The sequence below is a fragment of the Chiloscyllium punctatum genome, chromosome 20, assembly GCF_047496795.1.
Source record: "Chiloscyllium punctatum isolate Juve2018m chromosome 20, sChiPun1.3, whole genome shotgun sequence".
Taxonomy (NCBI): Eukaryota; Metazoa; Chordata; class Chondrichthyes; order Orectolobiformes; family Hemiscylliidae; genus Chiloscyllium; species Chiloscyllium punctatum.
Genome location: NC_092758.1, coordinates 21,241,347 through 21,259,769, shown reverse-complemented (window position 1 = coordinate 21,259,769; position 18,423 = coordinate 21,241,347). Strand labels below are relative to the sequence as shown.

The 18,423-nt window shown below is 39.5% G+C and overlaps 1 protein-coding gene across 11 annotated transcripts in view; it reads right to left on the bottom strand.

Annotated features, from left to right (window-relative positions):
* Window positions 1–18,423, bottom strand: part of hmgxb3 (HMG box domain containing 3) — an 87,537-nt gene that overhangs the window by 6,516 nt on the left and 62,598 nt on the right. For 7 of the 11 annotated variants that reach the window (XM_072590479.1, XM_072590484.1, XM_072590485.1 and 4 more), the window contains 3 exons: window positions 17,515–17,734; window positions 16,820–16,953; window positions 1,495–1,614 (listed from right to left, as the gene is read on the bottom strand). In XM_072590479.1, coding sequence (XP_072446580.1) covers window positions 1,495–1,614; window positions 16,820–16,953; window positions 17,515–17,734 — 474 coding nt within the window. Of the gene's footprint in view, window positions 1–458; window positions 560–1,494; window positions 1,615–16,819; window positions 16,954–17,514; window positions 17,735–18,423 lie in introns of all 11 variants that reach the window. The other 4 variants (XM_072590487.1, XM_072590488.1, XR_011963458.1 and 1 more) reach the window with 3 other exon arrangements.

Sequence of the window (18,423 nt, the reverse complement as noted above, 5' to 3'; positions counted from 1 at the left end):
CATTAAGGCAAATGCAGAATGAAAGGAAATACTGTGAAAGCCGTCCAGTGCCACTCCCAATTAACTCCCCAAAGAAACTCAATATTGTATCAAGGTAAGGAAATAGTATTTGGACTAACCATGAAAAGGAGAAGTTCAGACAACATTTTGTGGAAATCTTGTGGAAAAGCAAAATACTGCAGATGCTGAAAACTTGAAATAAAAATAGGTGTTGGAAATAGTCAGTAAGTAGGGCAGCATCTGTGGAGAGAGACCTATATTTCACTACCAGTTTACTGACAAAGGGTGGTAGATGCTTGGAACTCACCTCCACAAATGGCAGTGGAGGGAGGATCAGTAGTTCTTTTTAAATCTGAGATAGATAATTATTTTATTAAGGTTTTAAGAGATATGGGCAGGAAAGTACATGAAGTTAGGTCACAGATCAGTGGAACAAGCTACGGGGCTGAATAACCTACTTTTATTTCTAGGTCTGCGGGAAATTGTTCCATACTGTGCCATGGATTCAGGCTTATTCCAGATCTCGGTGCAACTAAGTGTAGACAACTCATTTCTCCAGCTGAGAAGAGGGGCAAAGAGAAAATAAAAATCAATCTGCATTGATATACTTTTCGGACTAAGTCTAACAGCAGGATTGGTACAGACGTGAAAGGAGATTACTTGGAATGTGTGTTTCAGCAAAGGAGAATTGGAATTAACCTTTAAAATAGGCAAAGAAAATATTGCAAATTTTGCAAACTAGTCCCTCAAAGTGGGACTAGTTCATTGTAGATTTAAAGAACTTCACTCAACTCTTCACTCATACCCATGAAATTGCTTCATTAATGTTTAAGACTTCATTTTCAGACTTAAGAAAATCACTTTTAAATTTATTATGAAATACTACCATATTAACATGGTTCACAATTTCCCAAAGGATCCTTTACTAGTTACCTCTAAAATTGCCTGTTCCTTACTTGGTTCCACAATGTATTACCATGAGCAAACTGTCCCAACTGCATTTCATGTACTCTTCTTCCAAGTTATGTACCAATTTATGAAAATTAAAGTTCCATCTGATCACTTTATTGTCACTGTTACTCACATCTCTAATTTCTTGCTTTATAGTCTACAATAATTATAAGGGTTCAATAAATGAATGTCACCAGTGTTTTTACCCCTATACTTTAACTCAACCCACTGATTTTTTTACAGCACCTAGTTTTCATAATTTGTTACATCACTAACACATTTAAGTGCATCAGTGTCTCTCCTCCACAAAGAAAAAGGACAATCTTCCATTCTATACAAAGGCTACTTATTACCTGCAGCACAAACAAGTACAGCTATTAACTGGAACAGTTTTAAATTGAGGTGGTGATGGTTGCAAAGTTCAAAGCTGACAGGTTTAAAATGGAAGAGTGAGAGTTAAATAAAAGGTAATACCTAGAAACTATTTTAATAAGCATATTTCAATTACACAGGAATATTTACTCTTTTCTACACATTCCTTACCTGATGTAGACACAACTTATAAACTTTTCCTCCTGTCACATCACATGGAGGTTGGACCTGTGCAGTTGATCCATCTAGCACATAGGAATATAAAGCGAATAATGAAGAACACAGATGTTCCTGCAAAATATGTATCAGGCAAATATGACAAAGGGAAGTCAAAGCATATATATTAGCTGCTTGTTTTGGCAATGAAGCAAGCTACATTTTGAAAATATTTTGGCAAGCAGCCAAAAAACATCTATTTTTGAGACTCATTTCTGGTGTACTTTCAATTTAAGGCTGTTTTTTTTTAATTGCGAACTTTGGAGAGAAAGTGTGCTTTATCAATAATGAACACAGTGAATGTGTTTTTGTTTCCCTTCCCAAATTTTCTCCATCATCTCTTGACCAGTTTGACTCTTGCTGGAATTTGTTTCCATTGAAAATCATAAACATTAAGGTCAATTCCTACTGACACACCACTCAGCTGATTCACTTGGATAGCTGGGACTTTAATTGTTAATGTCTTAATTAACTACAACCATTATAGCTAACTGAATAAGCTGCCAGAGGAAGGTGTAGAGTGGAGTTCAATTACAACATTTAAAAGACGTTTGGACAGTACATGAATAGGAAAGGTTTAGAGGGATGTGGACCAAACAGAGGCAAATGGGACTAGTTCAGTTTAGGACACCTGGCTGGCATGGACTTGTTGGACTGAAGGATTGTTTCCGTGCTGTATGACTAAGTGCCTATCCCAGCCAAATCAAGTTTATGTCATACAAAAATGCTATTATTCTTGCAGCATCTTCAGCTCTGTATGGCTTCACTTTTACAAAGGGCAGAACTTTTATGCATCAGGTTATAGGGAACTATGAATGAAACTACAGAACTGCTACTGCCATTAATGGAAAAATGTTGGTCTAAAGTTGAATACAAAGTCTACCACAAACAGAAATTTCAAAAGACCACACAAGTTCCAGTGCACTGTGCTACTCATACAAAGACAAAATTTGGGTAAGATATAACATGCTTGCAATCATGCTTCACAGAAGGTTTCACTGACACAAAACAGGTAATTGTACACCGAAACCTACACCGAATGTTCTAAATAAAACACTGTATTCAGTTTCCACTACTCCATTCCTGTCGAACATAGAACAGCATAATATCTGCTTATATATATTGCATAACACCTTTAATACAAAATGGTTCAAAACACTTCTAAGGCACATTATAAAATACATGGCATCGATCTACACATGAGATATTAGGTTAGATGATTTGTGGATTGCAAAAAGTCTTTTAAATGAGGAAAGTATGGTAGAAAGGTTGGAGCAGAGTACATAACATTGTTTCCAAGAATCATACAGTACAGAAGAGACACTTTATCCAATCCAGTCTGCTCCAAAAAAGTTTATTATAAATCTATACTCGCCCCACATTCCAGCACTGGGCCTTGAATGTTATGACATTTTAAGTGCTAATCCAAATACTTTTTCTAAAAAAGGTAGTCAGATTTCCTGCCTCAAGTATGCTCTCAGGCAGTGAATTCCAGTTTTCCGCCACCATCTGAGTGAAAGCTTTTTCCTCACATCCCCTCTATACCTCCTGTCTTTCACCTTAAAATCATGCCCCTCGTTATTGACCTTTCAACTAAGGGAAACAATTGCTTTCTCAGCACCCTGTTAAGGCCCTAGACGTTTCCTTGCTTAGTATTATTTCCCCGTTAAAGACAGCTAGTTATTGTAACTGAAAATCTTACTGAATATCACAAAGATTAGTTTTAACGTTATCACCTGTTGCACAGTATCAGACCAGAGTGATATCGTCTTGGGGTGTATGCATCCTCCCTCAGACTTGAGGCCACTACCAGTGCCCAGTCTTGTGATTTGCAGCCTCTTCTTGTGCCACATCACTGTTTTAGGTCTGCCAAGGAAGCTACTGCCTGACAGTCCAAGCCCACCCAAGCACCCACTCCCCCAACCCTTACCCAACACAACTGCCACGAGACAGAAAGCCCCAAGAGGCCTCTGACCCCAAGGATCCTTTTGGAAATAGTAGAGAGACCGCCCTAGACTGTCCGTGAACACTGCCTTTCCCACAACCCTGGCCAGATGAAGGCTGGGCATGACTTTACCCGGCAGCGTTTCCTTCCTCCTCAGAGACCGCAGGTGAAATTGTGGTGCCTTGCTGGTAGACTGCAGCTTATAGATGGCTAAAAATGCAGGCAGTTGGTAAACTCAATTTGATCTAGGACTGCCACTATTCTCTGCTCCCAATGTTATCCCATGGGCTGAAAGCCATGATCTGCTGCTGAAGCCCATGGCCCTTATTACCACAGAGATCAAGAGATAGAGATAGAGGGACACAGAGAGAGAGCGAGCCACGGGGAGAGAGAGAGAGAGCGCGAGAGAGAAAAGGAGCAATGGTCCAAGTGGACCCCAGAGATATTAACTGCCAGCAAGACAGGTGCTGCAATCATCAAGACAATGCCACCACCCAGTGCAATGGAACAGCCAGTGACTGTCCCAGCATGTAGCCTGGAACTCAGTGCATAAACGTGACCCAGTGGAGACCACGGATAGAAATGCCCTGGGCTCCACCTTTGGAGGGTCCACATTTAAACCATTGTATTCCTCTAATTTTAACTGTTTTTCCATCTGTGACTGTGCTCAATTATGTAAGGTGACATTAGAGTGTCCAGTGAAGAGTGGAGAAGTTGTGGTAGAAGTACTAGACAAACTCTCAGCTCCAGGAATACAATCTACTGTGGTTGAAAGGCCAGTGGAAACTCAGGCAACCGAGGTATTGCAGGAAGCATATCCTGGCATTTTTCTTGAGTGCGTGCTTACGAGGTCACAAAGTCACCAGTTGAAGCAGAAGAGATCAAAGAGTACAGATAAGAAAGTTGAAGCCTATTTGATCAAATTGTTGATATAAACCAGGAGCAATGGCTGACAAAGTAGAAATCTTTAGCTCAGAGTAATTAACTGAGTTATAGCAGATAGATGAAAATTTGAAGCAATTGTATTAAAAGGCATACACGGAAAAATAATCCAGATGTATCTCGGTGTGCTACTATCTTAACAATGATGTTTTAATGAGCAAAAAGAGACCATCACACGTTAGAGTCATAGAGACATACAGCATGAAAACAGACCCTTCTGTCCAACTCATCCATGCCAACCAGATTTCCTAACTTAATCTAGTCCCATTTCCCAGCACTTGGCTCACATCTCTCCAAACATTTCCTATTTATATATCCATCCAGATGCCTTTAAATGTTGCAATTGTATCAGTTTCCACCACTTCCTTTGGCAGCTCATTCCATACAGACACCAAACTCTGTAAAAAAAAAAGTTGCCACTAATGTCCTTTTTATACCTTTCCCCTCTCACCATAAGCCTATGTCCTCTAGTTTTGGACTCCCCCACCCCAGGGAAAAGACCTTGTCTCTTTATCCTATCCATGCCCCTCATGACTTTATAAACCTCCATAAAGTCATCCTCAGCCTCTGACACGCCAGGGAAAACAACACCAACCTATTCAGCCTCGACCAATAGCTCAAATCCTCCAACCCTGGCAAGATACTTGTAAATCTTTTCTGAACGCTTTCATGCTTCAGAAACTCCTTCCAGAACTAGAGGGCATAGGTTTAGGGTGAGAGGGGAAAGATAAAAGAGAGACCTACAGGGCAACTTTTTCATGCAGAGGGTGGTACGTGTATGGAATGAGCTGCCAGAGGAAGTGGAGGAGGCTGGTACAATTGCAACATTTAAGAGGTGTTTGGATTGGTATATGACTAGGAGGGGTTTGGAGGGATATGGGCCGGGTGCTGGCATGTGGGACTAGATTGGGTTGGGATATCTGGTTGGCATGGACGGGTTGGACCGAAAGGTCTGCTTCCATGCTGTACATCTCTATGACTCGATGACTGTGTCAAAAGAGATGCACCAAATGAATCGACCCAATTCAATCCATCTGAATGTAGGTTTGCTCGCTGAGCTGGAAGGTTCATTTTCAAACGTTTCGTCACCATACCAGGTAATATCTTCAGTGAGCCTCTGGATGAAGCACTGCTGGTGTTTCATGTTTTCTATTTATATGTTTGGGTTTCCTTGGGTCTGTGATGTCATTTCCTGTGGTGATATTGTTTTCTGTTCTTTTCTTTCAGGGGGTGGTAACTGGGGTCCAAGTCAACGTGTTTGTTGATAGAGTTCTGGTTGGACTCCCATGCTTCTAGGAATTCTTGTGCATATCTCTGTTTTGCTTGTCCTAGGATGGAGGTGTTGTCCCAGTCGAAGTGGTGTCCTTCCTCATCCGTATGTAAGGATACTAATGAGAGAGGGTCATGTCGTTTTGTGGCTAGTTGATGTTCATGTATCCTGGTGGCTAGTTTTCTGCCTGTTTGTCCAATGCAGTATTTGTTACAGTTCTTGCACGGCATTTTGTAAATGACATTAGTTTTGCTTGTTGTCTGTATAGGACCTTTCAAGTTCATTAGCTTCTGTTTTAGTGTGTTGGTGGTTTGGTAACCCACAAACCCACTGACACACTAAAATAGCAGCTAATGAACTTGAAAGATCCTATACAGACAACAAGCAAAACTAATGTCATTTACAAGATTATGTACAAGAACTATTATCAAACACTACATTAGGCGGCACGGTGGCACAGTGGTTAGCACTGCTGCCTCACAGCGCCTGAGACCCGGGTTCAATTCCCGCCTCAGGCGAGTGACTGTGTGGAGTTTGCTCGTTCTCCCAGTGTCTGCGTGGGTTTCCTCCGGGTGCTCCGGTTTCCTCCCACAGTCCAAAGATGTGCAGGCCAGGTGAATTGGCCATGCTAAATTGCCCATAGTGTTAGGTAAGGGGTAAATGTAGATGTAGGGGTATGGGTGGGTTACGCTTCGGCGGGGCGGTGTGGACTTGTTGGGCCGAAGGGCCTGTTTCCACACTGTAAGTAATCTAATCTAAGTAATCTAATCTAATCTAATCTAGACAAATAGACAGAAAACTAGCCACCCATACACCTGAACATCAACTAGCCACAAACAAACAGACATAACCCACTTTCACTGGTATACTTACAAACCAGTAAGCAAGGACACCACATCGACTGGGACAACACATCCATCCTAGGACAAGCAAAACAGAGACATGCACAAGAATTCCTAGAAGCATTGCATTCCAACTGGAACTCTATCAACAAACACGTTGACTTGGACCCCATTTACCACCCCAAGAGCAAAAGAACAGGAAATGACATCACCACAGGAAATGACACCAACCACCCAAGGAAACCCAAACATAAATAGAAAGCAGGAAATACCAGAGGTGCTTCGTCCAGAGGCTCACTGAAGATGTTAACTAGTAGAGTGTCGTAACGTCTGAAAATGAACCTTCGAGGTCAGCAAGCAAATCAACATCCAGAACCTCAACCTGAGCTACAAATCTGGTCAAAACTTTCTGTCAGTCCCTCCAAATTTGTTTTTGGGCAAGAACTGAGGGCCGCAAAAATTCGTTCAGGGAGAAATTCATGTCATAATTCAGAGACCACACATTTGGACTATGTGCCAAATTTTAGAGAACGATTAAATACAGTTGGCTAGACAGCACTTAAAAGTATCACAGCATACAATGAAACAGAAAGCAGACAAGAAATCAAAAACTCACAATTTTGCTATCAGTGATAAAAGTGGTGGCGTTACAGCCAGCGATAGGTGAATCCTTAAAAGCAAGTTTTAGTGGACCTTATCAGGTCGAAAGGAGGTTGAATGAAGTGAACTAATCTCACAGTGTGCCATATGAATAAGGTATTTTGACAGGGATGGAAAGCAAAAGGAGACTGTGTTATTAGTTACAACACAGAGTGACGAACGAAGTTCAGAGGATTTTGAATTGGACATTCCTCAAATTCAATTGGACAATGAGAAAGTTGTCAAAAATTGGGATAAGTTATTGAGTTACCTTCCAGAGGAAAATTGAAATGACCTGAAACAGTTATGGGGAGATATGTGGAAATAAGCTGAGAAGTACTAACCTAATTATGCATGATCTACATATAGGAGATGCTGTTCCAATTAAGCAACATCCTTATAGGCATAACCCTCAAGTTGGCACAGGTTCAAAAGGAGATTGAACTCATGCTCCAAGACAACAGTGAGTTACAGTGACTGGAGCTCACTCAAAGTAATGATGCCAAAACCAGATGGTACTCAATGGTTATTTGTGGACTATCACAAAGTCAATACAGTTACCAAGTCTGATGCATATCTGCTTCCACTTTTGGAAAATTGTGTTGAAAAGGTGGGACAAGCAACTTAGAAATATAAGTTGGACTTGCTCAGAGTATACTGGCAGGTATTGAAAGAGCAAAGTCAATTCTGGCTTTCGAAATGCTGAAAGAACTGTATCAGTTTAAAGTCATGCAATTGGATACGAAAAATGCAGCAACCACATTTCAGAGACTAACCAAAAAGGTAATTTCCGGATTACCGAATTGTGCAGTTTATACTAATGACCTGGTGATTTTTAGTCACACATGGAAGGAACATTTACAACTTTTATCAGAATTGTTCGATTGACTTCAGGAAGCAGGCTTGATGATAAACCTAGGTAAAAGTGAATTTGCCAAAGCCCAAGTCACCTTCCTGGGCCATGTTATTGGACCCCAGGGAATGCAAAAACAAAAGATAACTGGTGAGTTTCCCATACCATCGACAAAAAGAGCAGTGTTACGATTCCTGGGATTGAGTGCATTTTATCAGATATTCATACCAAATATTAGTAATATGGCTACTAAAGAAAGGCAAGAAATTTCAATGGACAGTGGACTGTCAGAAGGCATTTGACAGCCTGAAAGTTGTATTAACCACAGCCTCAGTGTTAGCCACACAAAGCCATTCAAGATGGCTATCGATGCAAGTGATGTGGTTATACACTGATCATAACCCATTGAAGTTTGTGGACAAATTTAAGGACAAAAATTCCAGACTGTTTAGATGGAGCTTGTTGTTATAGCCATTCAATTTAGAAACTGTGATTGTCGCAGGATGGGAAGATGTGATTGCTGAAGCATTGTCGAAATTTGGATAAGAAACTGAGGCATTCGGTGACAGGAATAAAAGGACTGAAACAGAATGTAGTAGTGCATGTTTGCAAGCTTATCGCTAATGTAATGTAGATCTGTGTTGTGGTATACTAACAATTTAAGATTAAGGTGTTTTAAAAAGAAGCCATTTTGGATACTGATATTCTTTTTTTTGGGGGGTGGGGTATAATGATGCTGTCCTTTAACAAGGTTATTTTGTCCTTGATTTTTTTTTCAAAAAACGGTTGTAAAGGCAGATTCCGATATGGTTGGAAATATTTTGCGCAGCATGGTGGCTCAGTGGTTAGCACTGCTACCTCAGAGTGCCCGGGGCCGGGGTTCAATTCCAGCCTTGGGCAACTGACTATGTGGAGTTTGCACATTGTCCTCGTGTCTGCGTGGGTTTCCTCTGGTGCTCCGGTTTGCTCCCATATTCCAAAAGATGTGCAGGTCAGGTGAATTGGCCATGCTAAATTGTCCATAGTATTCAGTGCATTCGTCAAGGCCAAATGTAGGGAAATGGCTCTGGGTGGGTTACTCTTTGGAGGTCGGTGTGGACCTGTTGGGCTGAAGGGCCTGTTTCCACACTGTAGGGACTCTATTCTGCAGGGAATCTAATCTACTTGAGAAGGCTTTTAAGTCCTTCTTTTAAAACACCTACACAATGGAAGGGCAGTGACCAGTTCTCCCAGATCAGGGTTTGGTTGGGTTTGGTTTGAGTATACAGTCAGTTTTGGAGCTCCTGGTCCAAAACGGGTGTTGATGGGGATGTTGCAAGTATTTGGAACAGCATCACTAAATTGTGATACAGTCAACTGGGCTTTCAGATAGATTAAGTAATTCTAAATTTGGTTCCCTTTTGTCAGTGTTTCATTCAGTAATCCGTAAATAAATTTTTTTTTGAAACGGAGTGGTTGGGCCAGCTACATCACACCTTGAATATCCACTTTACACATGCCTAGACTAACTAGAAAAGTTAGGGTCTGGGCTCCATTCTTGAAATGTTTGAGGGGGTCTGGCCTGATCCGTAACGCATCTATAGTGTAGGAGTAATATGGCATGACAAGTACTATATTTGAACTGACAAGGTACAAGATTTTTCTTTTCCTCTCTCTGCGAGGGAAAGGCTGTATGGAACCCAACTCCATTTTTAACATTCCAAATGCTCCACTTAAGATTTGCTTCACTTCAAATTTGCACTTTTCAGAATGCAGAATAGGTGAGGACTACCTTTAATCAAGAGCTTAAAGCTAGAAGTCTAGAATCATAAGTATCTGAGGGCTGTGGGACTGGAGGTGTTTATAGAATTAGGAAGTTCAGGGTTCCTGTGAAGATTTGTAGCTCGGGTGCCGTTTGTCACGGTTGTGGGTACATTGCCCTCTATAGTATACCAGCCACTACAACAAACAACCGGAACTGGAAGCAGCAGAAACTGAACCAAATAAATTCCAACTAAAGTACAGCAGCTCTTCACAGGAGGCTCCAAAGTACTGAAGATGTCACCTCGACAGGGGACGAAAAGCCTACAAATCAACTTCCCAGCTCAGTAAACATACCCACACAATTATGACTTGAAAGCAATGATAAATTATTTAACATTAAGACAATGTTTGAGAGGGAGTCAATGTAGGTCAGTGATCTTAGGGGTAAATTGGGATCATGCCTTGTTGCAAGGCACAAGCAATGTTTTAGAAGACCTTAAGTTTACACAAGGCAGATTATCAGAGACTTGCCATTTGTGTCTTGGATTAATTGAGTCTAGAAGTAGCAAAGGTACAAAGAATGATTTTAATCGCAGATAAACTTTTACAAGATAAAGTTACAATGGTGGCAATAGATAGTTTTAGTGATGGCATGAATCTGAAGTCCAATGTTAATTTCTGGACCAAATGTTGTGAACAGACGATTTTATTCTTGAGGATTGCCAGGGAGAGGGATGGAGTCAGTAGCCAGGGAACATAATTTGAAACACACACTGAACAAAGTATTTCCAGTATTTAATTGTTCAGTGTTGGATATTAAATTAGCAATCTGATAATTTAACAACAGGACAGGAGTCAAGAGAGATCATCACGAAAACATTAACATACATGTGAAAGCTAACACTGCTCTTTCAGATAACATCATTTGGGAGAAAAACAAGGGGAGTTCAAAGATATTTCCTCGAGGGACATCAAAGTCAAAGGTGTGGGAGCAGGAAGACAAGACACTGCAGGTGATTCTCTGGCTACAAATACATGGATCAGAATTTTTTCCCTGTGCTGATGACATTATGGGTACTTTAATAGTTTTCTAGGAGAAAGTGAGGACTGCAGATGCTGGAGATCAGAGCTGAAAATGTGTTGCTGGAAAAGCGCAGCAAGTCAGGCAGCATCCAAGGAGCAGGAGAATCGACGTTTCGGGCATGAGACCTTCCCGAAGCTGCCTGACTTGCTGCGCTTTTCCAGCAACACATTTTCAGCGCTACTTTAATAGTCTTGACAGGGAAAGGAGTGGAAAGCCTCAACTAAGGCAGGAGGAGATATCATCACTCTTTAGCCAAATTTTTCTTAATGTCAATGTATTCATCCACAATAAGTTAACAAATAGCACGGGCCTTGTTCACAAATGAATAGATATTCTGGAGTGAGTTGTGTACAGTAGTTGGGTGATGAGAGCTGATTTGCTGGCAGAGTCCACACAGTCAACAGCTGGAGAGGCCAGTTAGACAGGAAGACTATCAAAGTTAAGCCACAATTGGAGCCCAATGCAGAAGTTGCAATGAGTGTAAAATAGGACAACTGACCTGCTGCTTGTGATGAGTCAGGGGCAGAGGGAGGACAACTGCGATGTCAGAGTACAGAAGAGTGGAGTAGTGAAAGAGATATGAGAATAGCACAAAGTTAGGAGAACTAAGGAGAAAATAATTTTAAAATGAAGAACAAAAGTGAAAAAGAGTGATAGAATCAGATTCTGAGTGGCAAACAAAATGCACACAGGAACAGGCACAATAAGAGCTCAAGCTATAGGGGTCTGGTTAGAACAGAACAGAACCTCTACAGCAGGCCACTTGGCCCATCAAGTCCACACCAACCCACCAAACAGCGTTCCACCGAGACCCAGCCTCTAACTTATCCCTACAATCCCACATTTACCATGCCAAACCAACCAAACCTGTTCATCCTTGGACATAATGGGCAACTTACCCAGGCTAATCCACTTAACCTGCACATCTTTGGATTGTGGGAGAAAACTGGGGCACCCGGAGGAAACCCACGCAGACAGAGAGAGAACGTGCACACTTCCCACAGACAGTCACTAGAGGCTGGAAGCAACAGTGCTAACCACTGAGTCAGTCATTTTGCTGCCCGGTTATGTGAAGATGTGATAGCCAACAGGAAGTAGAAAATAGGTGGTGATAACAAAGACATATATATTAACTCTCAATACTACACCTACATCTATAGGGCCATTTGTATGCCAACAGTTGGACAGGCAGATAGAAGTTCTGCATTTGTCATTGCTTTTTTTGAGAATGACGTTTGCCTTGCAGAATTCATTGCAAATTGTTAATGTGAAATCTAACACTGGTTCACAACTTGAGGCTCTTGGCAATCTTCATCACACAGATGTGAAGTGCTAGCTAGATTACAAGGGTTAGAGTTGAAGTTCACAATGCACTGGAACAGTCTGGTAGAGGCAACAGTCCAGCTTAAATCTCTTCTTCATACTGGAAAAACCATGTCAACTTCTTTTGAGTTGTTTGAAAGCCAAATGGCACAAGTTTGAAATGGACGCAAACAAGGAAGTCTTCAGTCTGATAGTTAAATTCAAATGCCAAATAATAACATTTAAAAGGAATTATTCCATTCAACCTCTGATCATACTTGCAGAATATCAAGAAAATTATCTTGATTAATTGCGAACCAGAAGCATTTTGTTTGGACAGAAAATTTAGTTTATTCTACTCAATTGCTTCTCAGCAATTTTAGCAAATTCTCTTATTGAATCTTAGGCAATAAGCTCATTCATAGATGGTTCTGAAATGAAAAAGTTAAAAATTGGATTATAATTAAATGGTATAAGAGCAATTATATACATCACAATCTATAAAACTGCTCTGTTGCAGTTTTTATTTCTACACGTGAAGATTTTGCAAAGAAACTAATTCTCATCTGAACAGAACAATCTGTGAACCTCGTTCTGTAGAGAAATTAGAGCAAAACTAAATTGCTCAAGGACTGCCCTTTTCCAGACATTGCTGGGATAGGGTCATGATTAATGTTATTTAGTCGGACATGCATATTATGCTTCAGAATAAAAAATATTGAATAATAATTGTCTTAATGAGCTCCATCTCGCCTAATCTCAAATAGAGCACACAGTAGATTTACAAGAACAATACCTGGACTCCAAAAGTTGCATTGTGAGGGGTGATTACACAAAACACGGATGAACACCCCAGAATTTGGAAGGTCATTGGGTGAGATGATTGAAGATTTCAAGATATTGTTATGAAGATGTGGGTGTACTGTACCTTTAAGAAAGTCAAAAGCTAGAACTACCTGATAGCACCAAGTGTTCTGAAAAAGGTACAATGTAACCTTTTGGTCCAGCAGCTAGTAGCTGGTGGCTTGGAGACAAAAACAAATTCAAATTAGGCCAGTTTAAATTATACCCCCAAAGAATACCAAACTCCAATCAAGTGTGAATTTAGTATATTGATGATATTAAAAATTAATGACACAATCCGGTGCTTTGGGGGTATAAGACCAGGAGGACGGGAACAGTTGAGAGAGCACTGCCAAGCCACCAATATCTGCAAACTGCCCGGAAAATTAGCTCCCTTAAAAGGTACTGCTATCTATCAACCATGTCTGAAAGAGAAATCCTAAGAAGAAGAAAACCTACAGAGGAAGATACAAAGGGAAGATTTGACAGCTACCTGGTTTTGAAATCTGAATTTTTGGAAAATCTTAATCGGGAGATTTTATCGAGCTAATATTATAGAAGGGGAAGTAAAAGATAGGTTAGAGGAAGGAATTGTAAATTGTTGTTAGTTAATTATTCTCTGCTATACTTTAAGAAATAAAGTTGTTACTTTTTATTTTAACTCACAAATTTTCACAGGTTACTGCATGGGCGACACCCTTTCTATGTTACTGGTTTAAAATTAAGAGTGAGTTTACCCTGTGTCATAACAATATTCAAGGGGAGGAGATAAGGTAGTGTGGTGCAAGGTATGATATATAAATCTCACTTACTTTAGATTTTGGATTTGAGTGGCATGTTGTTTTTCATCTGAAGGCCTTGGGGTTTATTAATTATCATATAAGCATTCTCGTGATTACTGTTATAAAACAATATGAGAGGTAGCTCTTCAGTCTAAAGAGAACTTTGTTTACATGGAGAAAATTTTAAAAACAACAGGCAAAACTCTTGGGATTAGGCTTCACTTAGAAGCTTTTTCGTTGTCTTGGGGGCAACACCCATAAACACTGGTTGTAAAGCCCTTTTAGCTTTGTTTTACAGAAGTCATGACTCAATCTTGGTGTGTAATACAATTTCATCTGAAGAACTAAGATAGTTTAAAACAGTTAAGAAAGAGATTACCTCAGTGAAAGGGGTTTAGCCTTAAATGTTCAGACAAAAATTATTCAGTTAAAACTTCAAGGGATTATCTGAAGCTGAGAAAGTTGAAGCTCAGATTCACAAAGACTCAAGGAAGACATGATCAGATACTCGAGACTAGAAAGTGAAGCACCACTTAAGTTAAACCCTTCAGATATCAAAGATTTGAATTTTCTCTGGTGTTTTGAGTACTATAGAAGGGCATTTTTCATTTGTTCATAAAATATAGGCAAACTGGTAAGGTAAATGTTTATTATCCATTCCCAAGTCTTTTAAAGGTGTGGGTGAGCTGCCTTTATGAATACATGTGGGTACTTTGAACTTTGAAAACTCATCTAATGCAATATTGTTTGAGATGCCATTTACAGATTCTATGGAGACCACTGAAATTTTAATTTCTTTTGAAATCAATTTTCAGTAACATTCACCAGGTTTCTGGTGATGAATCAGAGAAAACTAATTTTTGTTAAATTAGAGAAGTAAACTGAATCATCCCATAATTACATGAAGAATAACAAAGTCTTTTTCGGGTACTCACAAGAAACTAAAATTAAACCAGCTTTACAAAACTATGTCTCCAAGAGAAGATCAGAGGCCACGAGTTCTCTATCAATAACTTCCTAAGTCAGAAATATGATAGGATGCCTTTAATTTGTCTGGAGAAGCAGTGCCAACAACACAATAGATTTGCCATCTTCCAGGACAAAGCAAAGCAGCCTATTTGATTGGTGACTCATCTACCACACCCTTAACCACAAACCTACAGCAATCACAGTGTGTAAAACCTACAAAATGCACAAACAACTGTAGAGCTTCCTTCTACAGCACCTTCTAAACCTGTGACCTCTTACCACCAAGAAGAACTGGGGCAGCAAATGCATAGGAAACATCACCTAATATTCACACTATCCTGACTTGGATCAATATCGTCAGTTTCTTCACTGCTGTTGAATCATAATTTTGGGAATCCCATTCTAACAGTGATAAGGGTGTTTCCTACACTCCATAGAATTTAGCGATTCAAGAAGGAAGCTCACTATCACTTCTCAGGTGTCAATTAGGTATGGACAGGAAAAGTCCAACCTTGCCAGTGACACCTACATCCCATTTACAAGTTAAAAAAAAATCTTAGTAATAAAATGGATACACCACATACAATTAATAATTCATGTACAACTTCTAAATTAAATATAAGTGAAACACTGTGGACCTTTCACTGTGACATAAAATCAAAATGCTGGAGAAATTTTGCAGGTCTGGCAGCATCAATTCTGAAGAATCATATTGGACTCAGGACGTTAACTGTTGCACTATCCACAGGTACTGCCAGACCTGTGGAGAATCTCGTAGGTTTTCTGTTTTATTTCTGCTAAATTAGATTTCAGCATGAATGCTTTCAGATTTCAGTTAAGTTTTAAAAATATTTGGGCTTCAAAATATTGTGGTAGTAAACTTTTACTCTGAATATTAGTTTTAAGTAGTCAAAATGTTACAGCACAAAATCCATCTAGAAAAGCTAAGCCCCGTGCATTTTGCTATTAAAGTAGCATCGGAATATTACAAGGCTATGGGAAATTACATAGCTTTCAGACCACTATTCAGGTCTGCAAAGTGGCAGTGGTAGAGTCAACGACCATGGGTTGGCAATTTGATCTGATTAGTCTCTTGCATGTTTTTTGAGGTTTATGATTAAAATAAAAATCTGATTGAAAAAAAATCTCTTCTCTAAATTTATCCCGATTTTTCACTTTCTAATTTTCACTTTTATGTTGATCTTTTGAAACAGAAAGTAAGAATGGAAACATTTCCCTGAAAATACCTGGGATTTTACCCAGCAATAAAACTATCTTTCCAGATCCTTGCATACATTTTAAATACATCTCTAAACTAGGACTACATTAGGTCTTGCAGCACTATTATTCAAAAATAAGAAACATTCCTCCCACTGCTTAATTTCTTTTTATTCAAGGATGTGGGCCTCACTGGTTGGACCAGTTTTTATTGCAAATCCCTAATTGACCAGAGGACAGGTAAGAGTCAATCACATTGCTGTTGGTCTGGATTTACATGTAGGTCAGGTAGGGATGGTAGATTTCCTTCCCTAAAGGACATTAGTAAACCAGGTGGGGTTTCCCCCGACAATCAGCAATGGTTTCACAGTCATCGTTAGACACTTCTTTCCAGATTATTCTCGATATACAATTCTATAATCTGGGTCTCTGGGATTAATAATCTCGTGATAATACGACTATGTCATTACCTCCCAAATTAAAAAAATATGGTAAGGATGATACGTTGCTTAAACCCTGAAGTTTAGAGGATGGGTCAGGCAACTACAGTCAAAACTTCAGTTACTCTTCTACTTCAGCACAATGGCAGCAAAAGTAGTTTGGTTGAAAATTGCCTGTAATGCGATTGTGTCCTTTCAAAAAGATCAATCATACTTGACGGATTCACCTTGAGTGCACTAACTAATCAATTAGTTGAAATATTCTACATTAAGTTACACAAATTCCTTCATGTAGATGAAGAACAAAGATAATAATGAGTTTTCTTTAATAAAAAGGCTATAGAGTGGGGAGTACAAACGGGTAGGTAGAATATTCGATGTTCGACTTTTTGTGCACAGATTACTTACCTTGGAGTCATCGGGGTGAAATGGGATATCACATGACACTAGCAAGTTTTTTATTTCAGTTTCACTGTAAAAGTTGAGCTCTTCTGGTTTGAAAACTTCATCGCGCAACAATTTTACCAGCATTCTTGGATTTCCTGTTGAAATGAAGAATGGGCATATAATTCATCCAAGATCAATTAAATAAGTTTCCAAATGATGCAAATGAAATTAAAGATCAATATTTAAAATAACATTTCCAGTTTTAATACTTTTCTCAAGGATAAAATCATTAGCATCCTTCTTTCCTCTATATTAATGCTGCAGATACTGTAGAAGTAATGATCTTATTTCTCAATGGGGTGGATGATGGATATCAGTAGGAAGTTCGTTCCTTACATGTTGCAAAGTTTCCAATTAATAGTGAGGCCCTCTGAATGCCTCATAGTTAATACATTATATTAAATTAAGAGATTAATGCTTACAGCATAATCAAAATCCAATTATCTAGCAATAATAGATTGTTAGTCAGTATAAAAAGTATTAACCAAAATAAAATGTTTGGAATATATTATGACGGTTTTTTGCTCCACTCCAATTCAGGGAAAATATCAGGAAATCCTTGCGCCTTTGGTCAGCGCCTTCTTGTTGTCCTTCATCAAGGCCGGAAACCTGTGGAGAAATGCCAAATTTAAATCAACACACTTGCTGAGTCTTACCAGCAACAGACTGTGGTTGAGGGTTTTTATCTTTCTCACTGTTAACTACAACAGGTGCCCTCAGGAGTGGTGGTATAAATGGAGCAATTATGGATGCATCAAATTTTGTGATTGGGATACTGGATGGAAATGCTGCTTGCTCTATGGCTTCATTCTCCATTGTGGACCAAAAATCCTCCACGTTTACTTCATCTGAGGTAGGAAAGTCAGGCCATGTAAACTGGAAAAGATGTTAGAAAAGGAAAATAAGAAATACAACTGAAAAGACAAAGGGGGACAATTGGTTAATGCCACCACCTGCAGTGCATTCTAAACATATCGACTTAACGTCCCATTATGCGGTTGGGGGGGCGGGGGGGGGGGGGGGCGTGGTTGTGGAATGTAGAAGTTGTCTGAAATCCACATTAGGGATTACTCCATGACTTTTAGCACATTAATGCATTTACACTGCTACTGATATGCACAGGTATTTGGTTGAATGTGCATTTTCTTGACTGCTAACAGACTAGGCAATTGTCTAGAAAGATGATTGGTTTCAGATTAGAGCTAGGAAGATAGGGGATATGCAAAGTAGCAGTCTGGGTTACTACCGCAGAACATCAACTCTATCTATGGACATCGAATAAGGAGAGGATTCATCTTCGTTGTGACAAGACCAATGTCCATATTGAGGCTTACGTTTGCACAAGGTAAATGAATTTTAGGAAATATTAAAGTATTAAATATTAATACTTTATTAACTATAAAATATTAACAAGTGAGAGGGAACTCAATAAAGCACTGCCTCCATTAGGGGCTCACTAATTAGGGTAGAGATGAGCAAGAATTTCTTTTGAGGGCAGTGAATCTGTGGCATTATTTACCATTGAGAGGTAAACGCGTTTGGCCGTTACATTTAGTGAAGGCTGA